The sequence below is a fragment of the Eupeodes corollae genome, chromosome 2, assembly GCF_945859685.1.
Source record: "Eupeodes corollae chromosome 2, idEupCoro1.1, whole genome shotgun sequence".
Taxonomy (NCBI): domain Eukaryota; kingdom Metazoa; phylum Arthropoda; class Insecta; order Diptera; family Syrphidae; genus Eupeodes; species Eupeodes corollae.
In genome coordinates this window covers 116,679,415-116,697,195 of record NC_079148.1, presented here as the reverse complement: position 1 = coordinate 116,697,195, position 17,781 = coordinate 116,679,415, and the positions used below count along the sequence as shown (strand labels likewise).

Below are 17,781 nucleotides of genomic sequence, written 5' to 3'. Positions count from 1 at the left end.
TCTTCAGTTACTACCATTCCTATTTGGTTCAATTTTTGGGCAGTATCAATAATAATGTCAACGTACTCACTCATATTTGCACAATTTTCTAGTTGAGTTGTTGTAAGCTTCCGAAGTAAGCCCCATCGTCTTGTAAGACCGGAATCATCATATATTGAACATAATTTTGTCCAGATATCCTTAGCTGTTGATATTCCCTGAATATGCGGATATAGGTTTGGAGATATATACAATATTAGTCTTGACATTGCCTTCTCTTGAATTTCTTGAGACTCTTCTGTCCCCTGGACCGCCTTCCAAAATCCTTGAAGCTTGAGAGCATGTTCGACCGTGAATTTCCATTTATGAAAATTTTCTCTTCCTTTTAGTTTTTCAATTTGTTCTGAAAATTTATCCATTTTTAAACAATATAGTTCTTAGTTACGTAAGTGGATGTAGCGAGGGCCCATAACCTGATGAAATATTCGTCTCCTTGAAGAATATTTCTAGAGTTTTCCTTTTTTAAATTAAACAACTTCTTCGTACGTTGAACAAAAACAGAATAATACAAATTTTATTTCAAAGTCAAAACATATTTTACAAAACATAAGTGATCATATATAATTAGAACAGTAGATTTTATATAAAGTATTTTTCATTTGCAACAATATATGTAATATGTATGCAATGGAACTGGTTATGGCCCTAAACCTTAGGGTGGTGCTGAAGACAAAAATGTTTCAGTTCGGAATTCTGTCTAAGAGACTCAAGTGAGTTAATATGGAAGTTCTACTAAGTTCTACTAGAGTTTCGAACGAATAAGGGCTTTTTAAATTAAAGCCAGAAGGGTGAAAAACTTCTTGTATTGACTGACACTTAGTATCGTTTTTGGCAGTTTGAAATACGGTCTCACTCTACAAGAGCACTTACACATACCTAGAATTGAAAGGTGTTCAGTCTTCAAGATGCAAGTGCCACTTTGCGACAAAAGACATGATTTTTGGTTCCCCATTGGACAATGCTGCCAAGATCAGAATGAACTTATCGTACACAGGAGTTGCTAGTCCACCTCCGAAGAAGAAGGATGTGAATTTAAAAACTAATATTAAAAACTGAAGGTAATATCTTCAGAAGCGTAGTAATTTAGAGGATTAGAAGCTTCATTTATTTAAGAGAGCTTTACGCCAAACTATATAAAAGGCTTTTGAAATATCAAGTGTAATAATCTTACTTTCTCCAAAGTATAAATCCTAGACGATCTTTGAAAGTAGCAATCTCATAAATGACATTACATTTAAAAATAATATCCTAAGGATTTTAAAGTTCAGTTAACACACAATTTTGAGCTGGATTTTAGTGTTGGGGACTATTTTCAGGTCTATGTTAAAGAGCAGAACTTTCGTATTTGGCGCTCAGAAAATCCTCAACAATTTGCTATTTGGTGCGGTTATTAACTTCCCATAGGAAGTTATTGTAATGGGTCCGATTTGTCAAATTGAAAATTTTGACATTTCTCGACGTTTCAAGGTCCCTAGAGTCGAAATAAAAGATTTTTAGAAAGATGTCTGTGCGTGCGTGTGTACGTACGTTCGTACGTCCGTACGTCTGTACGTCCGTACGTCCGTACTTTCGCGACGTTTTTTTCGTCGTCCATAGCTCAAGAACCAGAAGAGATATCGACTTCAAATAAATTTTGTTATACAGATAATAAGGCAGAAAGATGCAGAAAGGGCTCTCAAGAAAATTGCATGGGTGGTTTTTTAATCATAGCAGTTTAAAAAAAAGGTGAAAATTTTGGTTAACCCTTAATATCTTATGAACCAAAAACGCTAGAGACTTGAATTAAATTTTATATAATAGACTGTAACGTGATCTCAAAGAAGTATATTTTTTGAAAAAAATCTATCTAACGGTTTTTTTTCTAAATCAAAAAAACTAAAAAAAAAATTTGTCACCTCCTAAATTTAACGACTAACATATGATTTCATCTCCACAACAATTTTGAGCAACGGAGAATAATATTTTAAAAATGTGATAAAATTTTGAGAAAAATCGAATTGACAGTTTTTTTTATAAAAAATAAAAATCTAAAAAAAACATTACTCAAAGTTCGTAAAAATTAAATATCGATTCAAATATCTTATCAAAAACTTGAAATTAAGGCTTCAAGCTTATTTTATCTTATAAGAAATATTGTTTTCAACATTCAATAAAATTTTGAGAAAAATGGAATTGACACTTTTTTTACAAAAAAATAAAAACCTAAAAAAAAATGAATAAAAGTTGGTAAAAATTGATTTTCGACTCAAATATCTTTTCAAAACTTTGAGATATTGGCTTTAATTTACTATCATCTTTCAAAAAATATTGTTGTCAACATTCACTAAAATTTTGAAGAAAATCGAATTGACAGTTTTTTTATAAAAAATTAAAAACCGAACAAAAATTAACAAAATTTAGTAAAAATTGAATATGGATTCAAATATCTTTTCAAAAACTTGAAAGTTAGACTTTAAACTTATTTTATCTTATAAGAAATATTGTTTTAAGCATTCTGAAAGATGTTGAGAAAAATCGAATTGACAGTTTTTTTACAAAAAATAAAAACCTTAAAAAAAAATGTATAAAAGTTGGTAAAAATTGATTTTCGACTCAAATATCTTTTCAAAAATTGTAGATATTGGCTTTTAACTACTTTTATCTTTCAAAAAATATTGTTGTTAACATTTAGTAAAATTTTGAAAAAAATCGAATTGATAGTTTTTGTACAAAAAATTAAAAACCTAAAAAAAAATTTAACAAAAGTTGGTAAAAATTGATTTTCGACTCAAATATCTTTTCAAATCTATAAAATATTGGCTTCAAACTAATTTTATCTTATAGAAAATATTGTTTGCAACATTCGATAGAATTTTGAAGAAAATCGAATCGACGGTTTTTTTACAAAAAATAAAACTCTAAAAAAAAACAATACTAAAACTTGGTAATAAACATTTATTTTCGACTCAAATAGCTTTTCAAAAATTCAAAATATTGGCTTTAAACTTATTTTATTTTACAGAAAATATTGTTTTCAATATTCAGTGATTTTTATATAAAAACCCAACAGTCCGTTTTTTCATAAAAAATAGTACGCAAATTTGGTAAAATCGATACTAGCACATAAAGACAAACTTTTAAGCAAGACAAATCGACAGACGGGATGGGAAGTTATCAGTGTGGGTCGCATCCCAGCCTCTTTTTTATTAATCATTTTATAAACCCAGAATTGGAAGACACTAATGTTGACGACGATTATTTTAAAAAAGATGGCACTTTAATGTTGCACATACGCCACCGTGTACAAAATGATTAAACAATCATATGCAGTTATTTATTTTCTTTTAATAAAAAACGAAAGAAAAGAAAGCACCACACTGCAGATTCATTTTTATTATTATGATTTTTTCCTCGGATGTTTGCAGTTAGCATTAAAAACTTTTAACGTCTTTGTGATTTATTTAAAAAGCCATTTTTTAAATACAAATTTTAAAAATATTAAAATGAAGATTGTTCAATACAGTTATTATTTAAGAATTAAGTCTGGGAGTAATTTAGAAATTATTATTGCTTTAATTTATTATATTTATTATTTATTAAATAAATAATTGAAATAGCCTGAAAATGAGAATGACACCAGGTATGAGTCTTTTTTAATGTTGCTAATGTTTGCTTTAATTAATTCTTAAAATTAAAAAAACTTTTACTCAAAGTACCACAAACCAACAGCTGCAATCAAACAGAACTCTTGACATGTGAATAAAAATCCAGTTGTCACAAATAAACCGAAAATATGAACCCAGACCAGGCTTCGAATAGATTCTTCTTCAATGTTTAATTCTGGTGTAATTGTCTATTATATTTGTTTAGTGGATTTTTATAGTCAAACATTAATATTTTTTTCATAAATTATTGTGTAGAACGTTGAGAGACATCGACTTTGCCCTTGGACTTTACTTCAATAAAAACATTCTTCTGTGATCCGGAATTGAAAAGTTCAGCAAACTTACTTTGCTCCCAGCGACCACAATCGTTGTTTAATTGCTTATCCTTACATACACACATCAATATTGAAGCCATAACTTTCTGTAAAATAATACATTAATATCAATCATTGTTTTTTAAGTATTCATAAGGTACTGATTATTTTTAATATTCAAAACTCACTCCAAATAACGCGAATACAGTGTGAGCAATTAAATAAGCAACTAAAGCATTGAATATAATTGGTGCCATATAGAAATATACTTTTTTATTGTCCCTCAGCAATTGAACTCCAATAATACATGTGACATTAGCAATTGTTAGTTTTGCCAAAAATAAAATAAATTTTGATGCGTTGTTGAGATTTTTTTGACCAGATGAATCAAATGATATTTCCTATAATTATGTTTGTTGTTGTTGTTAAACATAATGTTTTAATTTTTTTATAATTTAAAAACTTACATTTCGCCTTCGAAAAAACGATTCAGTTTTTGCTTCCATTCCTATAAATTCATATGCTTTGTAATTCCATTTGGTTGTGTTATTTTCAATTGTACTTAATTTTTCTTTAAGACCTTTTAGACACTTAATATTGAATATATGCAATCTATAAAATAAAGTAGTATTAAAGAATGAGTATAACGGTATAAAGAAAATATATACAGTTCTGTTCACTTTATTAGACGCATATATTTTTTTTTACATAAATTTGATTTTTTTATAAGTGTGTGCAAGAATTATCAAGCAATTGCATTTTTTAGAAAGCTTATTAAGTTCTCAACAAAAAAACACCAAAAAATGGTAGGTGAGTGGAAGATAACGGATATTTTTTCTCATTTTTGTAGATATATGCTGTAAGAAAAAGTGATGTTTTTTTTGTTCACACTTTAAATTATTTCCATATTTGGTCGCGATCTAGTACGTGGATTTGAGTTCGCTTCAAAGTTTAAGCATTTAAGAGCATTTAATATTGTTTTTAATCAAAAATGGGAAAAAAAAAATTTTAACCGCGGAAGAAAAAGGAAAAATTGACGCGTTCCATTCCGAAGGGTTTGCCATGAGAAGTATTGCCAAAAAAATAGGCCGAAGTGACCATGTTATAAGGAATTACATAAAAAACAGTGCTTCATATGGAACGAATTACAAGGGACAGACAAAAACCGCTTTGACTCCTCAGGACAAAAGAAAACTTATAAGAATTGCGTCAAATTCAGCTGCCTCCACCAGCAAAATAAAGGAAAAAGCGGGGATAACTGTAAGCATATTAACTGTTCGGCAAGCTATTTTGATCGCAGACCATCTGAAATTAAAAAAAAACTTAAAAAACAACTTCCACTAAACGCCGTACGATAAGAACAGCGGTTGGAATTCGCACGCCTTCACATTACGTGGGATACCGAATTGGCGAAATGTCGTTTTTTCAGATGAAAAAAAAAAATTTAATTTGGATGGCCCTGATGGGTATAACTACTATTTCCATGATGTAAGAAAAGAGGAAAAGTTTCTGACACGTCACCATTCGAGGCAAGGGGGAGTAATGGTTTGGGTAGCCATTTCGTACTATGGGGCGTTCGATTTAGTGTTCGTTTCCAACAAAATGACGGAACTTTCCTACAAAACTCTTTTGGAATCAGCCTTCCCCGCTATGAAAGAACTGTTTGGACCTATACCTTTGATTTTTCAACAAGATAATGCGCCAATCCACAACGCTCGTGTTGTTAAAACCTTTCTGGCCGCCGAAAATGTGGAATTGTTGTCATGGCCACCTTATTCACCTGTCCTAAATATAATTGAAAATGTTTGGGGATGGCTCACGCGTCAAATTTACGAAGGAAATAGGCAGTATGAGACCTGTGAAGAACTGATTGTCGCCATCAAAGAAGCCTGGAAGAAGATTTCCTTTAAGTATTTAGAAAAATTGTACGATTCACTAAAAAATAGAATTTTTGATGTGATTTTAACACATGATGGTTCTACAAAGTACTAAAAATATAAAAGGAACATAAAAAAAAATAAATGAGAAAAAAGTAAATAAAAAAGTCTGTGTTTCATTTTTACTACCATTTTACAGGCGCGTCTAATCATGTGAACAAAAAAAACTTCACTTTTTCTTAAAAGAGAAAAAATATCCGTTATCTTCCACTCACCTACCATTTTTTGGTGTTTTTTTGTTGAAAACTTCATAAGCTTTCTAAAAAATGCAGTTGCTTGATAATTCTTGCACACACTTATAAAAAATCAAATTTATGTAAAAAGAAATGTGTGCGTCTAATCAAGTCAACAGAACTGTACACTCCGCTCCACTTGAATAGAAACAAACTTTTTTTTTAATATCAGACCGTGCAGCGCTTCAGGAAAACACTATTAGCTTATTTTAACCACTTTTCTAATTACTTGATTAAAAACACTGTTTTTTTTGCGCCACTTGAATAGAAACATTCGCTTAAATAAGGAAACAAATTGAAAAAATGCAGTACAAGGTTATTTTTTTTTAAATGATATTTTAATTATGTGTGCTACCACCTTTATTTGAAATAACTTCAAAAACCCTGTTGGGAAGTAATTTATATAGTTGTATTAAGTAATTTAGTGAAATTGCCCTCCATGCCTCTTTGATAGCAGGAGTAAGTGATTCTTTGTCATCATACTGTCGTCCAGAGTAGTACACTCTACAAACCATCCATCCCCATACGTTATCTATAATATTTAGGTCCGGGGAGTACGGTGGCCATTTAAGTAAGGGAACATTTTTCTCGGCTATCCAACTTTTAATGATCCTTGCGTTGTGGATTGGCGCGTTGTCTTGTTGAAAAGTGCATGGAATTGGTCCAAATACATTGGTAACCTTAGGGAAAGCTTTTTGGAATATTTGCTTGTAGAAGTTTGCCATTATTTTCAACGTGGGAAACTCCAGATCAACTGTTCCAAACCAGGAAATTGATCCCCACACCATTACACCGCCTTCTCGGCTACGGTGGCGCTATAAAAACCTTGGTTCCTTTCTCTTGTCATGAAAACATGAAACCCGTCCGGGCCATCTAAATTAAATTTTTTTTTTCGTCAGAAAATACCACTTTTGTCCACTCCTGCTTCCACGTCATATTCCTTCTGCAAAAATCTATTCTATTTTGTCGTCGGCGCTTCAAATGTTGTGACCTACGAATGACACGTCTAATAGTGTTAAGACTAGATGCAATACCACTCTTCGCCTTGATTTTAGCAGCAGAGTCGCTTAAATTGGAGGCTAGCCTAATAATCTTTCTTCCGTCTGCTTTTGTTGTGGCTCTTGTTTGCCTGCCCTTCATATTTGTTCAATAGCTGTCTTTATTTCTAAGGTACGACGACGACCAAACAATTTTCACACTTCTTTCTACTTATTGTTGGCAATTGTGCGTAGGGGAAGCTTGTTTTCCGCGTATACTTCTATTTTAGCCTTTTCTGCAATAATCTAAATTTCTATTACTAAAATAAGAATTTTTGTCGTAACCGTAACCAATAGAAACAAAACGCACACTGTTTCTATTCAAGTGGCGTAAAAAACAGTGTTTTTTTTAATTTTAATTAAGCAATTAGAAAAGTGGTAAAAAATAACCTAATGGTATTTTCTTGAAATATTCTAACCATGCAGTTTAATTTGCAATAGATTCCTCTTATAGGAACTAAAACAAAGAGGTGAATTTATAAATTTGCCAAAGTGATACACGTTCTGATAGTAAGAAAAAAGTTTGTTTCTATTCAAGTGGAGCGGAGTGTACATATTGTTTTCCAATAAGAGGTATCATTTTTTATTTCAGTTGTTACTTTTGGAGCTGTAATATTTTGATATTAGACAAGTAAATACTACGCCATTGCTATAAACGTTTTTAAATTGTTAAAATTAATTTCAAGCTTGTAAATTTTATGAAAAGAATATGGTCGTTCAACCGTATTTGTGGAATCCATAAAGGCAATCCTTTTTTACATTTAAAAATGTAACCTCTTCTTGAAAAACCTTATATTTTAAAATCACATACACTGCACTAAAAACAAACAATAACTTCCGAGGTACTATCAAAAGTGGTGTTATTATAGCATCTTTTACAACTGTTCCCAGATGATATCGAATTAACCATTTTATAATTTGTTTATATTTGACATTTTCTTTGCCTTCAAAGTACCACAAACCAACAGCTGCACTCAAACAGAACTCTTGACATGTGAATAAAAATCCAGTTGTCACAAATAAACCGAAAATATGAACCCAGACCAGGCTTCGAATAGATTCTTCTTCAATGTACTCTACCTTTTGGTACACTATAAATAATAAAAAGTAAGTTCATAAATTAATATTGATAAGGTAGTTCATTTCGTGGTTTCAAGATGATGGTACTAGTTGACACCTTTCAATCTCAGCTGTCAGTGTTATAATATTATGGGGTTTTAAATGGATAAAATAAATCAATTTATGTTTGATCTTGAACTGTCACAACAAAAATTTCATCTATTTTTCTGGTCTGGAAATCTGAATTTACCCATGAAAAACCCAATTAGTTGAAATTTAAACTGGAACTGGAATTTAAAATCAGCAAACAAAAAAAGCTTACCTCTGTATCTGTTGTCAAAAGGCCTTGATAACTGCATGTCTCTTTCCGGAAGTCTTGTAAATGGTAAAATTTCAGGTTTTGAAGCTGTGGTCATACAAAGCATAACGTACGTCCAAATCCATAGATATCCACAAAGTAAAATTGAAGTAATAAAGGGAAAAATCAAAAGACTTGGCAGTTTTTTTAAACAGTTTGTTGCTTCATAGAAAAAAAGTTTTGTTTCAGAAATATACATTGCCAGTAACAAACATAAAACAACTGTCATAATCTAAAAACATAATAAATCAAAAATCAAGTTTTAATTTAACAAGTACTATGTAATATGTCAAAATTGTTACCGTTAATTTTAAGCTTAAATCCAACAGAGTAAAAAGCACATTATTATTAATATTATACTCTTTCAAAATCATATAGAAAATGGAGTCTTCATTTGTAACGGGTATGTTTTCAGAAGCATATTTCAGCGTAGTGTAAACTCCTCCTTGTGCGATTATAGCAAGACTTAAAATAATCCATAATGCGATCCTCGCTTGTAGGAATATTATTATCAACAATATTATTATTGAAAACACTGCAGATGTTATCAATATGTTATTCTCATCAATAGAAGGTAATTGAAATTTTAATAATACTTACGCAGAGCACCTCCACTTAAAATGACGGTATATTCCCATGTTAAATAAATGTTAGCAAAAAATAGTAAAACGGTTTCAAAAATATTATTCAAATATGAATAAAATGGCGCAACATCATCCATATACGCCATTGGAATGCATCTTTGTCTTATGTTGGAACTTTAAACAGAATCAAAATTGTATGACAAAATTGGTTAAATGTTTTAAGAGTTGTCATGTTACCTTGGAAAAATATTACGAAACGGGCAAGGTCCAACACTCGATTTATAATTTAAATATGGAAAAAATTGAACCAGCCTCAACATTTCAAAATCGTATCGACAATATTTAAATTTTCTAAATTTCCAATTCGATATCAGAGCTAATTCAGTTTCTATTAATTCTCTGGGACATTGATCAATGCAAATTCTTAAGACTGTCGATACATTTTTCCATCCAAAGAATAAAACAAATGGTTTAGATGATGTATCCATTCCGGAAAGTGATATATTCTTATATGGTTTGTTATGATTTATACCACAAATATTTCCAAAGCTATCGTAACCATTGATTATGGCGAGATAGTTTCCGTTTTTTATTGCCAATATTGCAGTAGCGACCTAAAATATAAAGTGGAAAGAACATCTCAAAACGAAGGTATCCATATTAGAATAAAGGTTACGGATCTCCTATGGGGCCCGCCATCAAACTTTTTTTTTTCAACTAGTGCTTATTTCGAGAAGGGTAACACTTCTGATTTGACAGATAATTAGTTATATCCTTCCGCTAAAAGAATATGGTTGTGAATACGCTTGAACACCGCTTGGAACAACGCTTAGAAACGATGCCGATTTTGCCAAAAAAATCATCTTTTCAGATGAAGCTCATTTTGATCTTGGCGGTAATGTAAACAAGCAAAATTGTCGTACTTGGTTCAAAGAAAACCCAATACACCCACAACGAGTTACTGCTTTGTGCGGATTTTGGTTCAGAGGCATAATTGGGCCATTTTTCGAAAAAGAGCTGGGTGTGGCCGTTTAAGTCAATGGCGATCGTTAACGGGCCTTTTGAACGAATTTTTGTTCACAAAAATTAAAGAGGAAGAAATTGGCAACATTTGGTTTCAACAGGATAGCGGCGGCACGTGCCACACAGCCGAAGCTACACTCGATGTTTTTTATAGCATTTTCAACAAAAAAAAAAGTTATTTGGTGGACCCTATATTTTGTTTCAACGACTTCACTGAAGAAATAAGATCATCGCTTGAAAAAAATAAGAAAGAGTTTCAAACAAAGTTGATAGAAAACCACGAATTGCCATTGAATTTAAAGAAGTCTTGAACCATTTAAGGTGATTTAAATAAAGTAAACAAAGTAATACAATTTAACTCTTTTACACAAAATACAAATGTTTAAAATTATTTAAATGAATATCTGGAAGAGCGGGATCTCCATTCCATAAGCCAATTTGTATAAGAATGTCCCATTCCGTATCGTCCGAGTTATTATTTTCCGAAACCAAAAAAATATTGTAGAGCGGAGTAAAACAACCAAAACCGTGTAGGTGTTGCAATCTTTACACGCAGAGGTATAAACTGCAAAATAATTCGCAAGTCTTCACCAGATAGTGAAGTCGAATACTTATCCATTGAAATTAAGTGTAATTAAAGTATTGCTGGGATCGGTATATCGTCCAAATCAAAATATTGAACTAACACCGTTGTTTTCAATATTAGATGAGTCAACCTTTGTTCATAATTGCGGAAGATTTCCACCATGATATGCTAAGGAGCTCGGAACTTGTGGATAGAATGGGCTCATTGAATTTATTTCTTGTAAATAAGGCTACTGCATCATGCTTCTTTAATCATGATTTAATTTACCTTACATTTGAATGTTCATCCTATGGTTTCTTCTTCAACTTACTACTATAGAGATTTAACAAATGTTAACAGGCGGCAACTAGAAACTGATTTGAATTATATTGAGTGGTACCAAATATATAGTATGGCTTCTGTTGATGACCAAGTGCTATTTCTTCAAAATTAATTTGATTATCTCTTCAACCTCCATGTTCCACTTGTTACTAAGCAAGCTAGTAAGAAAGACCAGTTGTGGTTTAGCAACTATTAATTAATTTTGTATATAAGCGATGGAAAATCTTTAGGCTTGAAGCATTGCATAATAAATACAAAATTTTAAGAAATAGAGTATTCTTATTCGGGAAGCTAAGCAACAGTGTTATGCTCCAAAACTTAATCCTTCTTTAGCAAAAGACAAACTGTGGAAGAATTTGAAGGAAATAGGTGTATGCAAGCAAATAAGCAACAAGAATATTTCTATCGATTGTTACGGGCTTAATAATAAATTTGTTACCTTGAACTCGTCAAGTGTTAAAACCCGAACCTATGAGTTGACAGATATGATAAATGATGGTTCATCTTTGAATAATTTTTGCTTCTTGCCTGTTAGTGACTACGATGTTTTGGATAGTGTTATAGGTGTTAAATCTTACTCTATTGGAACTGATGGCATCCATCTGGTTTTTCTTTAAGCCATTCTTCCGTATAGAGTCAAATACATAACCTACATATTACCTTTTCTTTCGAAGGCTTTGGAGAAACTGATAAATAACCAAATAAGAATTTTTCTCACAAGTAATAAATTGATGTGTATCAATCAATCAGACTTTCACCTTAAGCACAGCTGTACTACAGCTTTGATAGACGTTGTTGAAAATATCAGAAATGAATTAGATAATAATTATAAAGTGACTATATTAACGCTTCTTGACTTTTCAAAGGCATTTGATACCGTCAACTTTGTGAAACACTTAAAGGTCAATTTCATTTCTCTTTTGCATCTGTCAAGCCTATTCTATCCTACTAAACCGGTAGATCTCAGGCAGTTTTTGCTAACCATGTTTTGTCTACTTTCCTTCCTCTGTAGAGAGGTGTCCCTCAGGGTTCTATTTTGGGCCCTTTATTGTTCACGATGTATGTCAATGATCTTCCTTCATGTCCACTGAAATCTTCTGTGCACATGTATGCAGACAACGTTCAATTATACAACAGTTTTCAACAAGCATACTTGAGAATGAAATGCATGAAGTCAACTAGGATTTGAATACAATTGTTATGGGGTCCCGCAAAAACGATCTTTGTTTAAATCAAAAAAAACTAAATGCTTAGTCATCTCTAGTACTATAACGAATACCTCAAATTTTCCAGAGATATATTTAAACAACTGTGCTATCGAGTTCGTCGATTCTGCCAAAAATCTTGAACTTACATTTAATAAAACTCTAAGTTGGACACTCATATATTATAGTAATACCAGACCAGATAGATATTTTAGAAACAATAATATCAAAAGGATCCATTAAGTAAGACCCGACATCAACATGTAAAAAAATTGTAAATTGTTGATGAAACATTTACAGAAAATTATAAAATAAAAAAAAAACATTTTTTCTTTGAATTTTCTTAGTTTTTAGTGGCTTATTTAAGTCAACATCAAATTGTTTAGGAGATACAAAATACTCTTACGAGTACTTTGGTAGGCTCCATTGTACTTTATCACGTTTATAGCACTTGTTTCTAGGTAGACCAAGTAGACTAGGTAGCCCAGCACCCATATATTTTTGTCCATTCCCCTTCATGGTTATTTGTATAAATAGAGTTTTAAACTATACTTAATATTATATTAGTTTGGAAGAATCAACCCTTATGAAAAGAAAGCTTTGTGTAAAATCATTTTCCGTAACATAACAAAATAAAAAACATAAGACTTGTTCCCAAACATCTTTGATCCAAAGTAACCTTATAAGTTATATCGAAATTTTTATTATTTAAGGTGTACCTCTTTTAATTTTAAAACAAGCCTTTCATATTTGGCTTTATCACAGGTTCAGAAGATTTTTATTACAAATAGAAAAAAAAGTGTCATATATTAAGTCTACATTTAAAAACAGACACCATATTTAAATTTCATGATAAATAGTTTTCGACATATAACTGGGGTTCCATTTAATATATTTCTTCTAAATAAATTCACAGGTATGAATGAATGTAGATTTACCATTGTACATAGGAATAGAATGAAAATAAAAAGCCATAAAATATTGGTACAAGATTTTTTTTGTTGACTCGGATTCTGAGAAGTATTTTCGTTTTCCTTGTTATTCATGCTAAAACGTTTTCAACTTAACTCACTTATCTCAAAAATTAAACTGTTCATACTAAACTAGACTGCAATTTTGTTACCTCATAAATAGCTTTTATCATAAGTAGTTTGCATCCTTTAGGGAGTTAAAAGCATTTGATCAGAAAAATTAAATCATAATTATACGGATAAGTACTTTGACGTTTTAATTACTTAAGCTTTTATCCATTTATCTAACTGTAAATAAAATAACCAACTTTTTTCTTTTTTTAAGAATAAATGTATATCGAAATATGTTTTATTTGTTTTGTATAAATAATTATTATAAAATTTGTTCGAGGAAATAACCATAAATATTTAGTTATATAAACATGAAAGCTAATATTGTACGTTTCGTGTATTTTATTACTTTGTGCTTAAACATTAAGATACATACTTTAAAATAAGTGTAAATAATAAAAAAGATTGTAAAAAAAATCAGTTGAACAATGGATGGACAACCCAAAAATGGGATATACAATTTTGTTTAGAAGATAATTCGCATAAAAAGCCTCCTGAAGGTTGGAAAAACAAAAAAAAATATGTATAACAAAATATTAATTTTCACGATGAAACATTGAAAGTTGTAGAAAAATAATATAACATCACGTTTTCAATTGAAATTTTAAGATTCAATAGTTTTCGGTTAGTTGAAAATCTTTAATCTCTTTTAATGAGTGTACGAACCGCTCCTGGTCTTTATGTTCACCGCAAGAAAATGATATTTCTATGGCCCATTTTTCTATAAATAAAACACGTCTTTATGCGAATTACAATATAAACTAATTGCTGAGCTTCCAACTGGGATGAGTCAAAATTAAAATAAAATTAAGCAACTAGGAGATCCTATAAATTTGGAACTGCAGTTATCGAGCTAAATGGCTGCTTATTAATTGGTGTCATTTCAACAACTTGTATAGGAGCTTCTTCTGGTCCAATGGGTTCTTCACCCAATAGTTTAGCAAGATTACCTTGTGCCCAACGACCACCGCGACCATTGATTGTTTTATCCTCACAAACACACAGGAATAAAGTGTCCACAACCATCTAGCAAATTCAAAATAAAGCATTTTATTTGTTGGGAAACTTTAAAAGACAAACAAAAGAACTTACCTCAAATAATGATAAAATAATGTGCGCGATAAAGAACGCAAACACTGCAATAATAATAACTGGTGCAATGTAGAAATTAAGGTCAGTACGATCTTTGAGCATTATAATTGCGATAAGGGATGTCAAAGCCGCCACAACCAATTTGCCCAAAAACAATACAAAGTCTCCAACACTGTTGATGGTTGCAACTTGAATGACATTTGTTGCCATTGCATTCCAAGCCTAGAAATTTTAAAATATTCAAGTGCTGCTGAAGTTATGTACTGATTATAATATTCTTACAATTCCTGCAGCTGGACAGAAATTAATAGACTCAATTGCAACGACAGTATAAGCGTTGTGATTCAAGAAGCGAATGAACTTTTCAAGAAGCCAAAAACCACAGATACAACACTTCAAACAGCAAGCCGCACATTCTGACCCCTTATCTTCACCCTTCTTCAATCTAAACAAAAATTATCGGATTAAGTAACAGTAGTTTTTGTGAGTTTATAAAAAAAGAATAAAACTTACTTTGCATAGAGATAAGTTAAAATCAATCTTGGAATCTTAAAAATTGTAATGACGAATGATCCCTTTGCCACAGTACCCAAATGGTACTTTAATAGTTTTCCAATTGCATACCATGTTGGTGAGTTTGTAGGCTTTCTGAAGTACCAATAAGCAACAGCTGCAGCTAAGGCAAATTGTTGACAGGCGAATATAAATTCAGTTGTCCATATGAGACCAATAAGGTACACCCAGAACATGCTACGAATCCATTTAGCTTCAAAATACTCAATTTTCATGAGTGCTAAGAAATAAAATAAAGTTTATAGCACTCGTACAATTTTGTGTTTAATTTCAAACCCTTACATTTATAGTCATCCTGTGAGTTGCTTTTTCCACCCAACAGCGTTGTATTGTGATGTATAACATTAGCATTTGGATCCAAGAATCTACTTTCAGGTGAATTGGCAGTTGCGATACACATCACTACATAAATCCAAAACGTTAAAAATGCAATCAACACAACAAAGGCAATCAACGGAGCAATCATTAAACCCGGCAACTCTAGCATACAAACTCCGGCTTCTTCGAAGAGTGCGGCAAGACCAGCAAGCTTATTTTTCAAGAAGTAAACAATGACAATCAAGATAACCATGGTTATGGTAGCGAGAATAGCTAGAACAAAGACGGCTTGTTCGTTTCTTATGAACTCCTCCAACATTGAATAATGAACTTTAAGATCGGTCTTATGTTTAATATTGTAGTAGGCATACCAAAGAACGGCACACAAAGCTGTACTGGCCACTACCACCAAAATACAAATCAGCCACGATACGATTCTAGTCAGCCAATGCATCATAATAACAAGGACGATAGAGAGAACTGTAAAAATCAACCATTTATTAAATATTCAACGACGGAAAAAAGGATTTTCTGTCCCTACGCAGTGCAAAGCCACACAACATGGCTATGTAGTGCCATGTTGAGTATATATCACCAAGGAACTGTTGAGCAACATCCCAGGTATTCAAAAGACTATAGATCTCTTTTGTAGTATCGATACTTCCTTTAGGAACACATCTATGAAGCACTGGAGAGCTGTAAAGAGAAATTTAAATAATTAAAATGAATCATCTCAAGAAGTTGGACACATGATTCAAAACAGTTTAAAGTATCAAATGTGATTCATGGGCAGCAAGGTTATGAAAATGTTTGTTAATATTTATAGATAATTTTTAATTAAATACTGACCTCTCCATAACAGGAAGCGGTGGACATGGTCCCAGAATATTAAAATAATCCTTATTGCTTGGAAAACTCTGTTGATTGAGAATGGTCATGTCGAAATCATAACGACACAATTGAGTTTTTTCGTCTTTGTAATAATTGTATAGCTCATTAGAAGTGCTAATCTTTCGCTTCGGACATTGATTAACACAAATTTTCAATGATTTACGTAATTCCTTGACATCGAAAAAGAACAAATCGGGTTTGTTGGAGGTGTCCATTCCTGATAATGGAAACTCCTTGAAGTGTTCGTTGTGTTTGAGGCCACATGTATTACCGAACGAATCAAATCCATTTATGATACGAATCGGATTGCCATAAACAAACGAAAATATTGCTATCACAATCTGTAGGTGAAAAAAAGAAAGCAATTGGAATAGTCATTAAATATAGGCATGCACAAATTACATACAATTTACTTTAAGGTATTACTACATTTATGAGTATATCTATTTTCTATGGGAACATGCAATGAGATCATTTTAATTGGTTTCTTTTTAGTCTTATGCGAACATGTTCTTTATGTAGCTTCATATTTAATTTAAGATTTACAAAGATTTATCAAACACCCACTGTTGCTATTCTTCCTCCCAAATTAAAGATTAAATTGGCACAGAATGGGAAACAAGGCTCTGTTTTAGTTTTGTTTTAATTTTACTAAGAACCTCCTCTTCTCACTTGTTTATGGCCGCCTCGCACGGCACGCTTGGGCATAATTACAATTTCGTTTGAAAGTAAACACTTCTACTTTTACTCGACCTAATTAGATTCTTAGTCAATGATTAATCAAAATACTTTTTGCTCATTCTAAATAAATTAACATAAATATAGCTACATAGATCCTTTGTGAATCATAAAATTACTAAAATTTAAATAAAATGCTTACCAGAAAAAGCCAAAAGACAATGAACAAACCAAGCCAAAAAGTGTCGGTACACACCCTGTACTTGGGACGGGTGTTTCCTTCACTATCCCTGCTCTCAGTGCATCCCATGTTGGTCCAAACGAAAGGTTTTTAATTGTTTTTAGATCACTTTTATTCTTAAAGGGTAGATTATATTGTTAAAAATAAATTTGTTAGTCAGTTTAGGGTCTGGATAAAAAAGAAAGCGGCTTTGGCTCTTTTGGGGGTACGAAATACAAGACAAAAACGAAAACTCTAAACCGAATGAAGTAACCAAACCAAGCCAACTAAATAAAAAGAAAAACAAAAAGGCCGTGTTTTGGTATTCCAACCAGGGATGACAACTATATTTTTTAGATAGTAGTAGTAATGTTAGGTAGAAGTACTATTGACTTGTAATATCGGAATGTACAAATTTTGCAGGTTTATTTCTTTACCATTTGCAAAAAGTTTAAATGAAGTAAATATATCATAAATTATTTACTAAGATACGAGCAAATGGTCTGTCATTTTTCTTAACTCGAACAAATTTCAATTAGAAAATTTGGTTTCACAAAAGTAAACTGTAACGTATTTTCGCCCCTGTG

The 17,781-nt window shown here is 31.6% G+C and overlaps 2 protein-coding genes across 2 annotated transcripts; both read right to left on the bottom strand.

Annotated features, from left to right (window-relative positions):
• Positions 1-3,867: 3,867 nt before the first annotated feature.
• LOC129946792 (choline transporter-like 1) lies at positions 3,868-13,429 on the bottom strand. The gene is made up of 9 exons (XM_056057125.1): positions 13,279-13,429; positions 9,443-9,819; positions 9,222-9,379; positions 8,924-9,156; positions 8,586-8,853; positions 8,016-8,295; positions 4,465-4,609; positions 4,186-4,398; positions 3,868-4,104 (listed from the first exon to the last, which is right to left on the bottom strand). Exons 1-9 carry the CDS (start codon positions 13,384-13,386, stop codon positions 3,928-3,930), a joined length of 1,959 nt encoding a protein of 652 aa, XP_055913100.1. The 5' UTR covers positions 13,387-13,429; the 3' UTR covers positions 3,868-3,927.
• A 312-nt stretch (positions 13,430-13,741) lies between these two features.
• Positions 13,742-17,486, bottom strand: LOC129946545 (choline transporter-like 1). The gene is made up of 8 exons (XM_056056772.1): positions 17,177-17,486; positions 16,255-16,637; positions 15,947-16,101; positions 15,370-15,885; positions 15,028-15,307; positions 14,797-14,959; positions 14,515-14,736; positions 13,742-14,448 (listed from the first exon to the last, which is right to left on the bottom strand). Exons 1-8 carry the CDS (start codon positions 17,282-17,284, stop codon positions 14,248-14,250), a joined length of 2,028 nt encoding a protein of 675 aa, XP_055912747.1. The 5' UTR covers positions 17,285-17,486; the 3' UTR covers positions 13,742-14,247.
• Positions 17,487-17,781: the final 295 nt, after the last annotated feature.

What these genes read in the sequence shown, in the direction of transcription:
- LOC129946545 (XM_056056772.1), bottom strand. Translation starts at nt 17,284, where the DNA reads ATGGGATGCACTGAGAGCAGGGATAGTGAAGGAAACACCCGTCCCAAG. An exon ending in CCGCTTCCTGTTATGGAGAG is followed by an intron (nt 16,102 to 16,254) that starts GTCAGTATTTAA and finishes TTCTCTTTACAG; the next exon opens with CTCTCCAGTGCTTCATAGAT. An exon ending in TCTGTCCAGCTGCAGGAATT is followed by an intron (nt 14,737 to 14,796) that starts GTAAGAATATTA and finishes TAAAATTTCTAG; the next exon opens with GCTTGGAATGCAATGGCAAC.
- LOC129946792 (XM_056057125.1), bottom strand. Translation starts at nt 13,386, where the DNA reads ATGAATAACAAGGAAAACGAAAATACTTCTCAGAATCCGAGTCAACAA. An exon ending in TTCTATTCCTATGTACAATG is followed by an intron (nt 9,820 to 13,278) that starts GTAAATCTACAT and finishes TTTATATTTTAG; the next exon opens with GTCGCTACTGCAATATTGGC. An exon ending in TTTCGTAATATTTTTCCAAG is followed by an intron (nt 9,380 to 9,442) that starts GTAACATGACAA and finishes TTCTGTTTAAAG; the next exon opens with TTCCAACATAAGACAAAGAT.